Source organism: Trichogramma pretiosum, unplaced genomic scaffold, assembly GCF_000599845.2.
Source record: "Trichogramma pretiosum strain Unisexual culture from Peru unplaced genomic scaffold, Tpre_2.0 scaffold15, whole genome shotgun sequence".
NCBI classification, from domain to species: Eukaryota; Metazoa; Arthropoda; class Insecta; order Hymenoptera; family Trichogrammatidae; genus Trichogramma; species Trichogramma pretiosum.
The window spans coordinates 804,285-819,708 of record NW_019641686.1 but is presented as its reverse complement, the minus strand read 5'-3'; the positions used below and the strand labels follow the sequence as shown (position 1 = coordinate 819,708).

The 15,424-nt window shown below is 34.4% G+C and overlaps 4 protein-coding genes across 7 annotated transcripts; 1 reads left to right on the top strand and 3 right to left on the bottom strand.

Annotated features, from left to right (window-relative positions):
- Positions 1-1,319: 1,319 nt before the first annotated feature.
- On the bottom strand, positions 1,320-3,115 carry LOC106650122 (jmjC domain-containing protein 4). Its single transcript, XM_014367950.1, has 5 exons — positions 2,931-3,115; positions 2,635-2,861; positions 2,274-2,571; positions 1,904-2,207; positions 1,320-1,819 (listed from the first exon to the last, which is right to left on the bottom strand). The coding sequence occupies exons 1-5, from the start codon at positions 2,945-2,947 to the stop codon at positions 1,391-1,393; spliced, it is 1,275 nt and encodes a 424-aa protein (XP_014223436.1). The 5' UTR covers positions 2,948-3,115; the 3' UTR covers positions 1,320-1,390.
- Positions 3,116-3,173: 58 nt separating this feature from the next.
- On the bottom strand, positions 3,174-4,863 carry LOC106650125 (Golgi to ER traffic protein 4 homolog). The gene is made up of 2 exons (XM_014367952.2): positions 4,757-4,863; positions 3,174-4,671 (listed from the first exon to the last, which is right to left on the bottom strand). Exon 2 carries the CDS (start codon positions 4,295-4,297, stop codon positions 3,389-3,391), a length of 909 nt encoding a protein of 302 aa, XP_014223438.1. The 5' UTR covers positions 4,298-4,671; positions 4,757-4,863; the 3' UTR covers positions 3,174-3,388.
- Positions 4,864-5,563: 700 nt separating this feature from the next.
- Positions 5,564-7,717, top strand: LOC106650124 (dnaJ homolog shv). The gene is made up of 5 exons (XM_014367951.2): positions 5,564-5,706; positions 5,968-6,355; positions 6,436-6,704; positions 6,820-7,106; positions 7,188-7,717. Exons 1-5 carry the CDS (start codon positions 5,636-5,638, stop codon positions 7,250-7,252), a joined length of 1,080 nt encoding a protein of 359 aa, XP_014223437.1. The 5' UTR covers positions 5,564-5,635; the 3' UTR covers positions 7,253-7,717.
- Positions 7,718-8,575: 858 nt separating this feature from the next.
- Positions 8,576-14,960, bottom strand: LOC106650121. Of its 4 annotated transcripts, none has more exons than XM_014367948.2 (6): positions 14,393-14,960; positions 12,081-12,301; positions 11,645-11,957; positions 11,037-11,555; positions 10,434-10,956; positions 8,576-10,365 (listed from the first exon to the last, which is right to left on the bottom strand). In XM_014367948.2, the coding sequence occupies exons 2-6, from the start codon at positions 12,259-12,261 to the stop codon at positions 9,784-9,786; spliced, it is 2,118 nt and encodes a 705-aa protein (XP_014223434.1). In that variant the 5' UTR covers positions 12,262-12,301; positions 14,393-14,960; the 3' UTR covers positions 8,576-9,783. The 4 variants fall into 4 exon arrangements, with proteins under 4 accessions (XP_014223434.1, XP_014223435.1, XP_023317040.1 ...); XM_014367949.2 differs by having other exon boundaries at positions 8,576-10,362; XM_023461272.1 differs by having other exon boundaries at positions 8,576-10,359.
- Positions 14,961-15,424: the final 464 nt, after the last annotated feature.

The following is a 15,424-nucleotide window of genomic DNA, read 5'->3' as shown; positions in this document are numbered from 1 at the left end:
AAATGAAAATGCACAACTATAATGTGCCTGAATCATACGTTGCTGTATTATATTATTAATTTAAAAATTGAAAATTTTGCGTATAAGTGAAAGCGAGAGAAAGTTGCTGGACCATTCATTCATGATCACTTGCTAATTTAACAATGAAAATCAAGCATCACTTAATCGTTTTGATCATTAATGATAGGCTCAACTGCTTTGGTATGCTATGTCATAAGTTATTGTAAATAAGTAATATAATTATTGAAAATAGAGTTGAATTATTTATCTAATTAATTTTTTTAATTATTTAAGATTCATTCTTCAAAATGTGTAAAATCAAGGATATATTTATCATGTAAGGAACTATGTGCCCAGATGAACTGTAATTAAAAATGTACAAAATAATTTCTGGTAATGTAAGAAATGACATAAGTTATCGATATTTCCGATATTCAGAAAATTAACTTGCAAGTATTTATTCAATCTTGGCGATTTTTTCGGTATTCAATATTTAAGATTTGTTTTTAATTCAAATTTTTCAAATTTTTTCTACCTTTAAAATATATTTTTTAAATTTAAAACGGCATATCACAATGATTAAATTAAAAGTGAAATATTGCTGAGAACTACAAAATAATGGACAGCGATATTGGAAGTAGTTCACATATGTAAATAATAATTCCTTAATTGATGTAAGAACTTATTTATAGATTAGTTTTAAGAACTTATCGTTATCGAATATTATAATAGATCCCATGCTTTTAAAATAATTATTTGCTAGACATTAATTTAAATGTGCAAGTAGCATATTATAAATACTATATTTTGAAGGAAAAAATAGAGAACTATCTAATATGCAACTTACAAAGGTGCAAAAAATTATTATCTGTGAGATCTCTTATAGGTTTTGTACATTTTTATTAGGATGATACAATGTAAATAAGAAGAGTATAGTGTAAATATAAATATTATACCGACGTGAATTTCTCTTTCATTTTTTGTTAGATTGTATCATTTCCTTTTTTATAATTCATACAAGCCTGTTCATTCAACTGTAATAATTAGTTAATTTTTCAATACATTATTTTCTTTGTTTCAAAATTCAAATTATAAAAGTATGATAGGTGTTTTAAAAAGTTTATATTTTAAGAATTATCATGATAATTACTGGTGAATCAAATTCAACTAATTTACTGACAATTTCAAATGAAGTTTCAGAAATCTATTAAAAATTTTTTATACGTGTGTGATATTCAAAGTGATAGCAAACTATGAAATATTAGTCAAGTATAATATTGCACGACAATTTTTATGGCAAATAAAAAATAGTCATTTTGTTCAATTAATCATAGAACTCATATTTATTTTTAACATCATCAAAGAGTTTATAAAATTCTCAATAAAACAATCATATACTTAAACTCTCATCAATTCTTAAAATCAAATCTTCAACATTATAGTTTTTAAAAACTAAGCTACTAATATTTTTCTCTTTAACATCTTCTATAAAACTTTGCAGTACGTTTCGAATTTGTCTGAGATCAAACAAACAATGATTGCGGCCTAGTGACCATTTTTTGAAACTCACCAAAGGCACATTATTTATCACAGATTGAATTCGTTGCTCAGCAATGAATAACAAAAACTCATAAAACTGTATATAATTTATTCCAAAGGAAGCTTTTAACATTATCTGGCAATGGTTATTCCAGTTATCCATATCTTTACAATCTTCTATTTCTTTCATAACAGCTAATAATTCATTTTGCAGAGCAGCCCATATTTTTCTAATATTGCAACCATTTATCCAATTATGATTTATAGAAATAGTGTCTTCCTGCAATTTTGGAGGTAAAATTAAAAAATTAATAGAAAGTTTTACACTCCAAATAATTTTTATGTTAAAAATTTATGATCTTACTAGATTCCAAACCTGATGGTACCATCCAGATGGTACAAAAATTATTTGTCCAGACTCTTGAATTATTTCAATACTTTTAGGTGTTTTCATTATATTTTTTTCATTCGTGCAGTTATTATCAAAATCATTGTTATTATTATTGCTGTTGTCATTTAATTGAACTGTAGAAATATCATAAATTAAATCTCCATTTTTGTTTTTTAAAAAAGTTCCTTGATCAGGAGGGAAAAACAACCAGCGTTTTTTCCCAACAATATTAGCAGACCAGCTGTAAGATGTGAACACATCAACGTGTAATGGTGTCCTACAGAATTAAACGATCAATATAAAAATTTGTGTTCATTAATTTATCATAAATTTATAAATTTACCAAGATCCTTTAGGCCCCATGTAAACAAACATGTAGTCATCATTTAAATCTGGATGCGCTATAAAATATTCATTTAACCAATCTGAAGCAAAATATTGCGGCACTTCATAAAAATATATATTTGTATTCGAATTGACACAATGCCAATCTTTTAAATATAATAAAGGCATTTGGTTTGAGTAATTGCACTTTTGATAATCAATCCAATAATTAATATACTCTTTTATGGACATATTATTTTTACATTGAGCATTATACACTCGCTTATTGCAATCTGCAATAGGAACTTGACAATCACCTTCAAAAGAACATAGATAGTTAAATGTGTTTTAATTATGAGGTAGTAAAAATGTTTACATACCAAATTGTAATTTTAAGTAATCAAAATTTGGTTCATCATTGTTTTTCCAGTCATTTCTGCTTGGCCAATTTGTGGTAATTTGAGCATCAAAAACACAAGGCTTATTTGGTAGTAAAAAATTTTCAAAAAATTCATTATAACTTTTGGGTGCAATTTTAATTATTTCGTTTTCTTCGTTATTAAATTCAGTTACAATCCTGTGATTATTTATTTCAATAACATTAGACCTGCGGAATTTAGGTTATCAATAACTATTTTAAAAATATCCCCAAGTATTAATTCCTGTAAATACTTACATTACCAGTATATTCATAAATTTATTTATACTAACAAAATTAAATAAATAAACATAAAAAAACAATTTAATAAAAAGTAAAACTAGTTACAACAGCTACTATATGGCTACATAAGTCATTTTTGTATACATGCTTTCTTAACTATAAAGAAGGCAATCTTATAAGTGTAGAATATCTACAGTATATACTTTCAAGGTCATATTTGTCAAATTTAGATTAGACTTTCGTCAGAAAAACAAAACGAAATTTTAAGTTTGTTTTATTTTAAGGAAAAAGAAAAGTTAATTACACATGATTTAAATTAACACTGTTAATTTGCTTATAGTCTCTTTTGCATCTTTGTAAATTAATAGTAAAATTTTTAATTCAATAGATCTTTGTTTGTAGGATTTAAAAAAAAGATCATTCTTTTTAGTGATTTTTTATTTACAATTATTATTTAGACACTCAATGTTATTTTATTTATCATCAAGATCATCTTCTTCTAAGCCATTGAATATTGATTGTATAAATGATCCTAACAATCCTCTTCTGTTAGGATTCGCAGTTTTCATACCAAAGTATATTTGACCTATTTTTTCAAGATATTCACTGAATGATTGGTCTCTTGATAAACATGATTTATATTGTTCACATAAAAATGTAAACACTGATAATTTTTTTGTTTCAATAGATTTCAATAGAAAATATATAAAATTAAGTAATGGTAAAATAAATGGCGGTCCGTTCTGTATTTGCGGATGTTCATTAACATATGTACTGAATACTTCAATTGCTGCTACTTTATTTTGTAAGCAAAGACACTGCAGCACAATTTGAGCTACGAAGATGTCAAGTTCATATGAATATCCATGTTCAATCTGAAGTTCAATTAACATTAAAGCCAAACTTTCGCCATCTTTGGTTTGCATGAAATGTTGCTTGGCTAGGGAAAAATTTTTCTGATCCCAATAAATCCTAGCAAGTTCTCTGTGAAAATATGGATGACCATTCTTATAATTGTTACCAGTTGAACTCCACTGCAAACACTTCTGTACATATGTTTCTCTTTCAGCTGTAGAAGGCTCCATCATGCGAAATAGATTCGATATTATTTTAAAGTAATAAACATTTGGTTTTATGTTCCCATGTTTCAAAACATCAATATACAAAATGCCTAAATCTGTACCACTGGCCCATTGTCTTTCACACAGAAGTCTTTCACATCCATGATGTAGTAATTTTAAAAGCTCTAAATACCTTTTTTGCCTAATATATCGAAAATAAACTGTTCTGTACATCTGATGAGCTTGATAATATTGTCCATTTCTCAGCCAATAATCGAGCTTGGCTCTGATTTTCTTTAAACCTGCACCTTCGTTATCCATTTTTCAAGATTATCTTATTTTATGCTTGCTAGGTATGATTGGTATGATGGAAAAATTTCAATATTTAGTGGCTTTTCATCAACCACTACCTGTAGATAACCCAAGATTATTTTATTTCATAAGTTTTCTATGACGGAGGTTAACATTCAATTAACTACTATTATCATCATTGCTCATAAGCAGTTAATATTGCAAAAAATAATTAATTCACTGTCTTGTGTTGCGATATGTTTTTCAATTTATTCCTATATCCAGTATTCTTCGGCTGAGAGCAAAACCACAAGATATCACGTAAATTTTTGTATCATTAACTAGATTTTATTATTGATTCACGTTGAATTGCAAATTTCGTGCTTTTACTCGCTGATATTCATCTAGAAGAAAATAAAGAAAATTTGATTATTTTTCACGCAGACCTTGGAAAATTATAAGCCCGATCAGGCATTTAATGATATTTACACTATACAAAAACTCGGGCGAAATATGTGCTATTTACACACAGTCATATACGCAGCGTACAGCAGGCAGCAAAACTTTTTCGTCGAACTCGAACCTAAGTGTATTTTTGCGACATTCTAGAAATTGCATGTTTTTTCGCATACATAGACGATCCGCGAGGCGCCCTCTGCTGATAAGTTTTGGGACGCGAAAATTTCAGCGCTTTGGATTTTAACACGGAGCCAAGCCAAGGTGCTGTCATGTGCGGATGAAGAAGTCCACGAAACTGATTTCGTCGAAACACGTCTTATGCCGATACGACTTACGAGTTGCTGGCCTGCGACTTTTTGGCCCTCTGAAGCTTCAAAAAGAATCGCGCATCATATTTTCAAAATTTCTGCACCTTTCATAACGATCTCTTTTGTAATTTTCCATTCATTATTCATAATGTTTGGAACATTGGGTATTCACAATCTAATGAACACATGACAAAAGCACATTCAAATGGCATTGCCTTCATTATCAATTGATTCGAGATAAAAAAAAGCTTTACATGCATCCATGTGCAAAGCTATTCCCTATACTCGATGACAGCTGTCACGAATTGAAGTTTAAAGGAGCCACATTTAGTGTGTATTCTTACACACTGTATAATCGGATGACGTGTTACGGACTTCTAGTCGAGTTTACATCACATATCACGGCATGTTGTATGTATGGCACGGGAAATGAAGCAACTCAGCTCTGCCGCATCATCACTGACGTTGTTTCACAGGCCGCTATTTTACACGAGCAGGCTCAAAGCCGAATACATATAGATATTTTTGCTGTAGCTTGGCGAGCCAATCGGCTTTTACCACGACCCAAACGCTGTCGGGCTTTCATTGAACGTCTGCTAGGATGGCAGGCTACAAACTTTTTTACATAGTTTTATTGAATTTAGCGTTATGTCTAACTGTCAGTTTGGCAGGGTAAGTCTTTTTTTCATTTTCTTTTGATATGACAATTGTTAAGTATCCGTAAGTTTATTTTTTCAAGCCGATAAGCTCGCCATAACCTTTGGGTGTTGTAAACATCTTTCACTTCGGCGTCTGTTTTCTTTTATAAGATAAATTAATGATTAAAAATATTTTATTTTTGTACTTTTTTAATAATTATTCTATTTAAAGAAGTATATGCTAAAGTAGTTATTTTTTCTTCATTAAAATTCAACAATGTTGTTGTTTACTTAGGAGGGACTTCTATGGTATCCTAGGAATATCAAAAAGTGCTAGTACTCATGCCATTAAGAAAGCTTACAGAAGATTAGCCAAAGAATTGCATCCAGATAAAAATCAAAATGATCCAGAAGCATCTCAAAAATTCCAAGATCTTGGAGCTGCTTATGAAGTATTATCCGATGAATCAAAGAGAGCATTGTATGATAAATGTGGAGAAGAATGTTTGAAGAAAGATGGAATGATGAACAGTCAAGATCCTTTTGCTAGCTTCTTTGGAGATTTTGACTTCTTTGGTGATGGTGGATCTCATCGTGGTGAACGCCAAACACCTAAAGGTTCAAATGTTATCTTTGATCTTAGTGTAACTTTAGAAGAATTGTACAGTGGGAATTTTGTAGAGGTTTGTATTTTTTTGTGGGGTTTTACAGATAGTTCCAATGAATGAATTGTTTTAATTTTATTTTTAAATTTTTATTTCAGATTACTAGAAATAAACCAGTAATGAAACAAGCAAGTGGAACAAGAAAATGTAATTGTAGACAAGAATTAGTCACTCGTAATTTAGGAAGTGGAAGATTCCAAATGACTCAACAAACAGTTTGTTCTGAGTGTCCCAATGTAGTTTTTGTTAATGAGGAAAGAACACTTGAGGTGGAAATTGAACCAGGTATGGTAGATGGACAAGAGACCAAATTTACAGCAGAGGGTGAACCACATTTAGATGGAGAACCTGGAGATTTAATAGTAAAGTAAGCTTTGAACATTTATTTAATTCTTAACTGGAGTATTTTTCTGGAAAAACAATATTTTTTGAAATATTGTTGTTATATTTTTAGTAATTAAATATTTTTTGTAATTTTTCAGAATTAAAACACAGCCTCATCCAATTTTTGAGAGGAAAGAACATGATTTATACACCAATGTAACCATTACACTTCAAGATGCTTTGATTGGTTTTGAATTGGAAATCCCTCATTTAGATGGACACAAAGTTCAAGTTCAGCGAGACAAAATAACCAAACCTGGTTCACGAATGCGTAAGAAAGGAGAAGGAATGCCGTTTTATGAAAACAACAATCTTCACGGAAATTTATACATTACTTTCGATGTTGCATTCCCAGAAAAAGATCTAACAGACTCAGAGAAAGAAGGTAAGCAACTATAAAACGATGTACATGTCTATCAAATTTACAAGTCCTAATTTAATTTTAAACCAAACTATTTGCTTTCAGATATTAAAAAATTGCTCGATCAAAGTTCAATTAATAGAATATATAATGGAATTCACGGGGAATAAATTGTTCTCACATTAGGAAAAATAATTTTAATCGTGATACAGTACTTTTTAAGGTGTTGTTCACTGGTTAATTATAACAATTTTTCGCCTATTACGGCGCGTCGCTGATTCAAACCGTCAATGAAAAAAATTGTCTCATCGAATTGGATGTAGCTGGAAAATATATTTAAAATGAAGACTGCATGTTTCCATTTTTTTTACAAACAACATTGAGGTTGATCCAGCTGCATAAATTGTACATCAATTTTTAATGATTATTAAGCAAATTTTATGTTGTCTGTAAATAATTATAAGTGTGTGTTATTTTGTAAATGCTTGAAAACAAGAATTTTTCGCATTGTAATATTTGTGAATTGTGAATATCTTACATTTTCTGTAAGAAAATCCTTTCAATAGTTAGATTGTCACGAGAGTTATTGTTTTATACACTTCCAATTAAAAATGTGCAATCGTTTGAGCCACGTATTATATATGTTTTATTTATTCAAATTCATTTTGACTCAATTTTTCACTGAGATTGTGTCAAGGTGCGTTTTACAAAATATCCTTCAGCATGAACTTACAGCGACGAACGTTAAGCTCCGTAGAAATTCCACCCGACTATTGAGAAGTATCAATGAAAGTCTCCTGTAGCAATCGAATTATTTTGAGTAAGTTGAAAGAGTCAACTAGTGTTACTTAATCAATTTTATATTAAAGATCCAATCCATATTCCTTTTTGTCATTAAACATTTTTTGTGATTTAATTTATATACGTTTAAATAACCAGAGCTAGGATAAAAACTATACAAAATACAAGCAATGACTGTAATTAATTTATGAAACAAGCTTTATTATGTAAAATAAATGCACCGAATGCACTGTTGCTGACTCCCACAAAAATAATTATAGGTACATTGTTATTTATTACTAAACTGATGAAATTATTTTTACTTTGAATGTAATTTTATCAGATTTTCATCCAATTTATGGAATGATTAGAATGAAAAATATTTGTGACCAAATTTTTTTATTTTCCCAAATTAAAGTATTGGAATGTTTTAAGTATTTCGTAGACTTGGAAAAACAAGGTTTGCACTTTTAACAAAATATTTCCTACTAAATTTGAAATAAAATTAAAGATTTTTTATGTGACTACTTACAAATTAATAGTATACTTTGCAAGAAACATTTTCTGCGCTCGTAATATTATCTACTAGTGTTTGAGTTTCAAAATCGTTTATATTTAGTTATTTACGCAGACACCGAAAATAAGTTGAAAATTAAAATTTTCTAATAATTTTATGAGATTTTGATTGAATATTTTTTAAAACAAATTACATTAATGCTGTGCATTTTTTATATATTTGTCATTCTTCGTAGCTTTTTTAAAAATACTCAGCAGTGATTTGAAAAACTTTAGGAAATTTGTATTCTCAATTTTGCTTCTTTCGGTAAGCCTTGAAATTGTTTTGTTTTCATCAGATTTTATTAAAACCTATATCTAGAGAATGATATATCTTTTATTGAAGCATTTTTATGTAAAAATATTTAGCTTCACCTGCGTATACGATTCATCGTATGATTGTTTATGCACATGGCTTTTAAAAAATATCACAATTACAGGCTTTATAACATACAATATATCATCAATCCATGCATCAAGCGCTCATATCGCACTCATAATAATCGTACGTGAATGACAACTCATAGAATGTTGTCTATTATGGTATTTCAAAAAAATTTACCAATACGTTGCGCGTACATTATTTAAAAAAAATAAGATTTTGTGCCAAGTAAAATTACAATTTTCTAAATTTTTATGAATATTTACGCATACTGCTTGTTTACGTAGAGGATGTCTGTTCCATGCCTCGTTGGAAAAAAAATAAAAGGCTCTAAATTTCTTTATTTCTACTTTGTAATCGTACGATGGCGTAAAAAGTTCATGAAAATATTACATTTACACTTTGGCATCATAACTTTGTCTATCAAATAAGTTTATTAAAATTCTATATAGCAACCATGATTAATTACGACGATATTAATTATACCAGCAGGAAAATGATCAGGAACGCGTTAATTTCAATAGTTGCTCATACCTGTTTAAATTGCTTATATTGGATAGAATATTTGAAGTTTTTAAAATTCTGAATTTGAAATCACTAACATCTTCAGCTACTTATTTAGAGCAATCTCGTAAAATTACGTAAAAAATGTATCGACGGTATATTTTCATGTATACAGAGTTACCGATCTCCGAAGGATCATTTTCGGGAAGATTCAGAATTATCTCGAACAATTCTTATGGAGCGTTAAAACTTTGTATATATAGCTATCATATATTGCTGAACGATAAAAATGATTTAAAAAAATATAATGTTTATTTACATCGCGTATATGCTGCTACCATTTCCTGAAAATATAATAAATCTTGGCTAATTCAGCCGTCAAGGCTGAAAATGTAGTTTTTGTAAATAAATTAAAAATCATAGGATGTATGCGCATATCACTCGCGTTGCGACATACACGAACACATTACGCGAACGATACTACGTGCAGTAACAGTAGAGTCTCATGTGAAAATCGTCGATGCAGGAGCTCTGATTGCCGTAGGCGTTGAGCCTACTGATGGTATCGACCAGATCGACGTGGCCGGTCTCGATGTGGTAACGCACCGAGGCCTCGAACACTGCGCCACCCGGACTAGTTTCGAAGGTCACGCTGTAATCCGTCCAGGGCGCGGACACCGGGGCTGGCGTCGTCGTCGTCGTCGTCGAGCTCGACTCGCTCGAGCTGCTGCTGCTGCTGCTCGTCGGCTGCTGCTCGCTCACCGCCTTGGCGTCTACGACGTTGGCGAGCTGGAGCTTGGCGCATTTCGGCGAGTGAGGCTCGAGCATGCGATTGAGCTCGCTCACGAGAAACTCCGCGGTCGCCACGACCCTCGTGTCGTTCGTGTTGACGCTGTTGCGTATCCGACACATGCACCAGTGCTCGGGGATACCGGCCGATTCGCAGCTGCGCGTCGATGGGATATGGCCGAACATGCTGATACCTCGCGGCACTTTGCTGCTCTTGCTCGGACTAGGGGATGATGGGATATTTACTTCGTTGCTGGACTGCTGCTGCTGCTGCTGCAATTTCGTGGGTAATATAAGTTAAAATAAAGTCATCTCCCCAGCACTCGATTGCAATATCTCACCTTGGACTTCAGCCTGCTCAAATCCATCATGTCTCTGATGGTCTCGTGCAAATCGAACGGCGTCGTCAAACTCCTTGCGTTCCTATTCAACTCTTGCCAAGCCTCTGGATACTCCTCTTTCCACCACTCGGGCATGAGAAAAAATACAAAGGGCAGACTGTCCTCCAATCTGCCTTGATAGGTCTGCCGAAAGTGACCCCACCTCATGCCGTGATCGCTCATGAATACGACGGCTGTGTCCCTCAGTAGATCGTTGTCCTTCAAGTAGGCGAAAAAGTCCCGATAAGAGTCGTCGCCGAGGCGGGGAAAGTCGATGAAGTCGTGAGTCAAGCTGCTCTCCCAGAATAGGCCGAAGAACGGATCCGAAGCGAATTCCTCGGCGACTTTGCGCGTGTAGTGCAGCAAGTAGTCGTAATTCATGCGTGTGCCAAGGCACAGATTAGCGTTGAGCTTGCGGGTGTTGCCGATCTCTGCCTCCGCGGCTACGCAGAACGGCCTCAGGTAATAGTCCGTTGGTTGAATTCTGACGAGAAAAAGAGAAGAGTTTGTAAGATAATTGACAAAAATATATAATTAATAAAGAAGAGTCATCGAAAAACATACCTGAAGCCCGGTTTGAGATAATTGAAGGTCGTCATGTAGCAAGCGTCCTCGGCAAAGAAGGTCCTGTAACCAGCGGCCTGAAAGTTTTTCCATATCAAGGGACACCTGTCGAAGGGCCTCTTGTGATTTTTCCAGCACAGCCTCTCGAACTCCCTCTGCTCGAGGCCCGAGAGCACCGGCACCAAATTCGGATAGGTATTGTCGGCTACCTTGTGGTAACCGAGCATCTCGAGCGCACCGAGCTCGAGCAGTTTTTCCGCCGTCCGCGGCATGGCGCGATGGAAATTGAGCCGCGACACCGAGTCGATGCCGACCACGAGCACGCTGAGCTTCCTGGGCGATCCGGCGCGAGCCGAGTCCCGGAGCCGCTTCCGGCATCGCTCCTCCACGTGCAGCTTTCGCGGCACGAAGGCAAAGTAGTCCCGATAGATGGTGGCGTTGCGACGCTGGCACTCCACTCGGACGAATTCCGCGTCGACGAACGACGAGTCCTGGAAGTAGTAGCAGTCATCGCTGATACTGGGTAAAAAAAAAAAACAAAGTATCAATACACGCAGAAATGTTATTGGTACGAGGTGTCGAGGAAAAAGTTGCGCTGCACTACGTACCTGACTTCGTCGTCTTTGTTGTCCTTACGCCAGAAGCGCCGCCAGCAACATTCCGGGCTCTCGGTGTCGTTGTAGTAAAACTGCTTGGCCTCGAGATTCACGTAAACGGCGCTATTGTTGGACTCGACGAGCGGCGGCTGACTGCCGTGCTCGCAAACAATCGGCTGGGGCTGATCGAAGTATCGAGCGTTCGACGCCTCGTACGGGCTGAGATCGGGTATGCGGCAGCCTTGGGTGTAGACGACGTAACCGTCCCGAACGGCGGCAGCGGCCCGCGGCGTTGTTTGACTTTTCAACTCGAGGATGTAATTACCTGGGCAAACGCGCCAAAAAAAAAACGAGACGATTAGCGGATGGATGCGCTGTTGTTGCACCACGGTACACATTTTGTACTTCGTAGCGAGCGATGTGTGCCGATCGAGCGCTACGTGTATACCTGCAGTTGGACTCGTTCCAAGTGGCATCAAATGGAATTGGCTGATTGTAAAGCTGTTGATTGCCAGCAAGGATGCCAATAAAAAGAGCAGCAGCCCGATTATCCATCTTTTCAGCCGTACTCCGCCGATTACTTTGTAATTCGGACTTCCTACGGATGTTTCGAACGACGATTTCGCCATTTCATCATCGTCATTTAACTGATTTTCTGCCGGTCTGCATCTGTCGTGGAAAAAGATTATCTTATTTTATGGAAAACATCGCAACAAATGATCAATAAAATCGTTAAAGTATCGATAAAGACATATTTATTTATTACTTTTAATTTCACTGCTAATCTAATAATTCATATATTTATTTTACACCGGGGGTCTATTTAACTTTTCCGTGTGTACATTACGAATTTTTTTATACGAATTGATCCTTGCTCCAACTTATGAGTGTTTCCAACTATTTAAATGGTTTTTTACGATTTTATTGAAGAGTTAATTAATCGTTTCTAAATTTATTTTTACTATTTTTTTCAACACTAAAGTCTATCTGGGTCAACATTTCACAGAAAAAAAGTTTCAGACGGCATAAATAATTGCATATAAAGATTCCAGATTTTATTTCATTTTAATAAATTTTTTAATTTTCGAGTAGGGTAAAGTTTTCGCGTTATGAAAGTAGTAACAACTTCACTTTGGCAGTTATATTTTCGAAATTATAGTCAAGCGAAACTGAAACAAACTGGATAAAATTTTAATAAACATTGACGCCTTACAGAGCTAAATGGGTCAAATTTCACATACAAAGATAATGTAATGCAGTACGTCGGGTCATTTTGATATATTAATATTATAGTTCGACCGCAGTAATTTGGTTTGGTCTCCGATTTCAAACTTATCTCTAAATTTTGGTGGAAACATAAACTTCGAGGCATACACAAACGAGTCATATACATTCGAGGTACACTTTTCAAATTTTTTTCATACAAGTTCAAATATTAATTTACAATTTAAATTACTGAGAAAAGCATGATATAAGCAAACTGAAAAAATTAAGTACCCAAATCTTAAGAAAAATTTTTTATAACTACGCTAATATCTAATGAAAGGTTCCACTCGAAAAATCTAGGTTTCCTTTAGGAAATCCACATCAAATTCAGATAATGCACGTTCGAATTTTTATCGGTTTATCTTATCAAAGCATCGCTCGACCGCATCGCATAGTGTTTGAACTACAAGCAAACGAAGTAAACACAAATTGCACGAATAGAGCACAGTATAGGCGGGATCGAGAAAACATTGGAAAATTTATTACTTTTACCTTTGGCGTGTATGCGATTGTGTACGGAACTCGCGTGGCTCCAGCGAAATTCTGCGTTAACGACTGATTTAAATCACGTATAAAGCCAACGAAAGGGTCTTTAATATTGACCCTCACTCAACACTCCTTCGTGCTGTGTACAAAAGCCATCTGCATTATATATACGTCTCGCAACGTGCGTACATATTCCGAACGTAAACACGTTACACGGTATGCGTAGAGACGATAATATAGGTATTATAAGCGCATGCCAATTGCTTTGTGATTTTCTAATCACTTGCACAGACTTAATGTGCGTAACACGATCAATTATATTTTCATTCGATGCAATATAATGCTTTATCAATACCATGCTTGTACCCGATAGGAAATGTAAAAAAAAATATTGATACGTGAACCTTCGTAGTTCTATAGAAGTAATTTTATCATTGAAATTTTAAGTTATTGACACATTTTGGGTACGAGTAATCGTTGAAATAAGTAATAATTACTCTAAAATAAAGTCTAAAAACTTAGATTGGCAAATGGAAAAATTTGCATTATCAACGAAATTGTAATGAAAATCAACTTGACAATTTGTGTACTCAACAGGTGATTAATAAATGTTCACATTACAAACATTAAATTACTTCAAATAAATTTTTTTTTGGCTAGGAATGTCAAAATGTGCGAAAAAACTACAGAAATTTTATCATCTTGTTGTCTCATAAACTTATAGAAATTGACTAGTATCTAAGATTTTCTAATAAAACAGTCCCGTAATTTCTCTACTATTGGACCACAGATTCGTACAATATTTTCATTGATAATCATTAAAAATTCGATTCAGTGCTTACGTATAAGTACAAATAAAAATAGATGAACAAATTTTTTTTCTCTAATAAATTGTTTAATCTTAAAATTAATGAATTACGAAATCAGGAAAAATAATAAGTAACTTAAAAAAGCGAAATGTTTGCCCTTACAATAAAAAATAAAATCTAAAAATTCGTAACTACTTACGACCAAATAGCTGTCAATACATTGAGTTCAAGAGCAAACGCAAAATCGACGTGGTGCGGCAATTAAACAGCATCGAAGAGTATAAACACAAAAAAACGAGCACTTTTTCATCGTCTGACGAGCCTAACGTGTAAGCGAGATGATTCGACGTTGGAGAGTAAAGTTAGCGGCAATGCGCATTATGAAGCTGCTCGAGTGCACTGGACATTGTGGAGTTACTATCACCAATCATGAGGAAGATGATGATGATGATGATGTCGACGGCTCTTTGTCGAGCTCCCTTCTACTACTGCCGTTCCGGAAAAAATAATAACGACACTTGGATAGATAATAGCCACGCAATAAAATATTTCTTCTTGACATCTCTCTGGGTTTGTGTTTAAAAGCTCCTTCTTCTTCGATTTTTCAGCCGAAGCTCTGATCCTGCACGAGTAAAAATACGATAGTAAAAATTATTAGCTATCAGTGGCCAAATTGCAGCTGTCATTCTTCGACAATGCTTGGATGCGGCTTGTACAAAGTGCGTGCGTGCGTACGAGTTGCTGCCTATCGCTCGGCGGATCGTCTTTTTGCCAGGAGCGACGTTTTAGGACTAGATTTTCGCGAGGGGTGCATACCACGCTGCGCTGCAGCGAGTGAGGGGGTTATTCGACAGAGGTGGGGTACACCCTATACAGGCTCTGGTCGATAGAAGAGAAAGCGCCGCGCGTCGTTCCCGTACTGCACTCCTGCGGCTCGAGTGCGCGAGCTATGCTCGTGTGTTGGTATTGCTATTTTGACTACCCCAGTGATATAATAGCTAAACTTGCTAGCACTACTGCTTCCACTACCTCTCTTGCTCGCGTTACTACTACTTCCTACTACCCTCTATTTTTTCTCTTCGTCGTCCCCTTTACTTCTTTTTTTCCACTTTTAAACTTACGTACTCGCTTTTGTATGAGCTTTTGGGGGTTGCTGACCTAGTTTGTACTTAAATGTGACGAGAATTGCTTGTTATCCTCATTTACATAAAGATCCTTTCATGTCCGCAAA

What these genes read in the sequence shown, in the direction of transcription:
- LOC106650122 (XM_014367950.1), bottom strand. An exon ending in ATGGGGCCTAAAGGATCTTG is followed by an intron (nt 2,208 to 2,273) that starts GTAAATTTATAA and finishes TTAATTCTGTAG; the next exon opens with GACACCATTACACGTTGATG. An exon ending in ACCATCAGGTTTGGAATCTA is followed by an intron (nt 1,820 to 1,903) that starts GTAAGATCATAA and finishes CCAAAATTGCAG; the next exon opens with GAAGACACTATTTCTATAAA.
- LOC106650125 (XM_014367952.2), bottom strand. Translation starts at nt 4,297, where the DNA reads ATGGATAACGAAGGTGCAGGTTTAAAGAAAATCAGAGCCAAGCTCGAT.
- LOC106650124 (XM_014367951.2), top strand. Translation starts at nt 5,636, where the DNA reads ATGGCAGGCTACAAACTTTTTTACATAGTTTTATTGAATTTAGCGTTA. An exon ending in ACAGTGGGAATTTTGTAGAG is followed by an intron (nt 6,356 to 6,435) that starts GTTTGTATTTTT and finishes TTTTTATTTCAG; the next exon opens with ATTACTAGAAATAAACCAGT. An exon ending in CCTGGAGATTTAATAGTAAA is followed by an intron (nt 6,705 to 6,819) that starts GTAAGCTTTGAA and finishes GTAATTTTTCAG; the next exon opens with AATTAAAACACAGCCTCATC.
- LOC106650121 (XM_014367948.2), bottom strand. Translation starts at nt 12,261, where the DNA reads ATGGCGAAATCGTCGTTCGAAACATCCGTAGGAAGTCCGAATTACAAA. An exon ending in TGGAACGAGTCCAACTGCAG is followed by an intron (nt 11,958 to 12,080) that starts GTATACACGTAG and finishes GCGTTTGCCCAG; the next exon opens with GTAATTACATCCTCGAGTTG. An exon ending in AACAAAGACGACGAAGTCAG is followed by an intron (nt 11,556 to 11,644) that starts GTACGTAGTGCA and finishes TTTTTTACCCAG; the next exon opens with TATCAGCGATGACTGCTACT.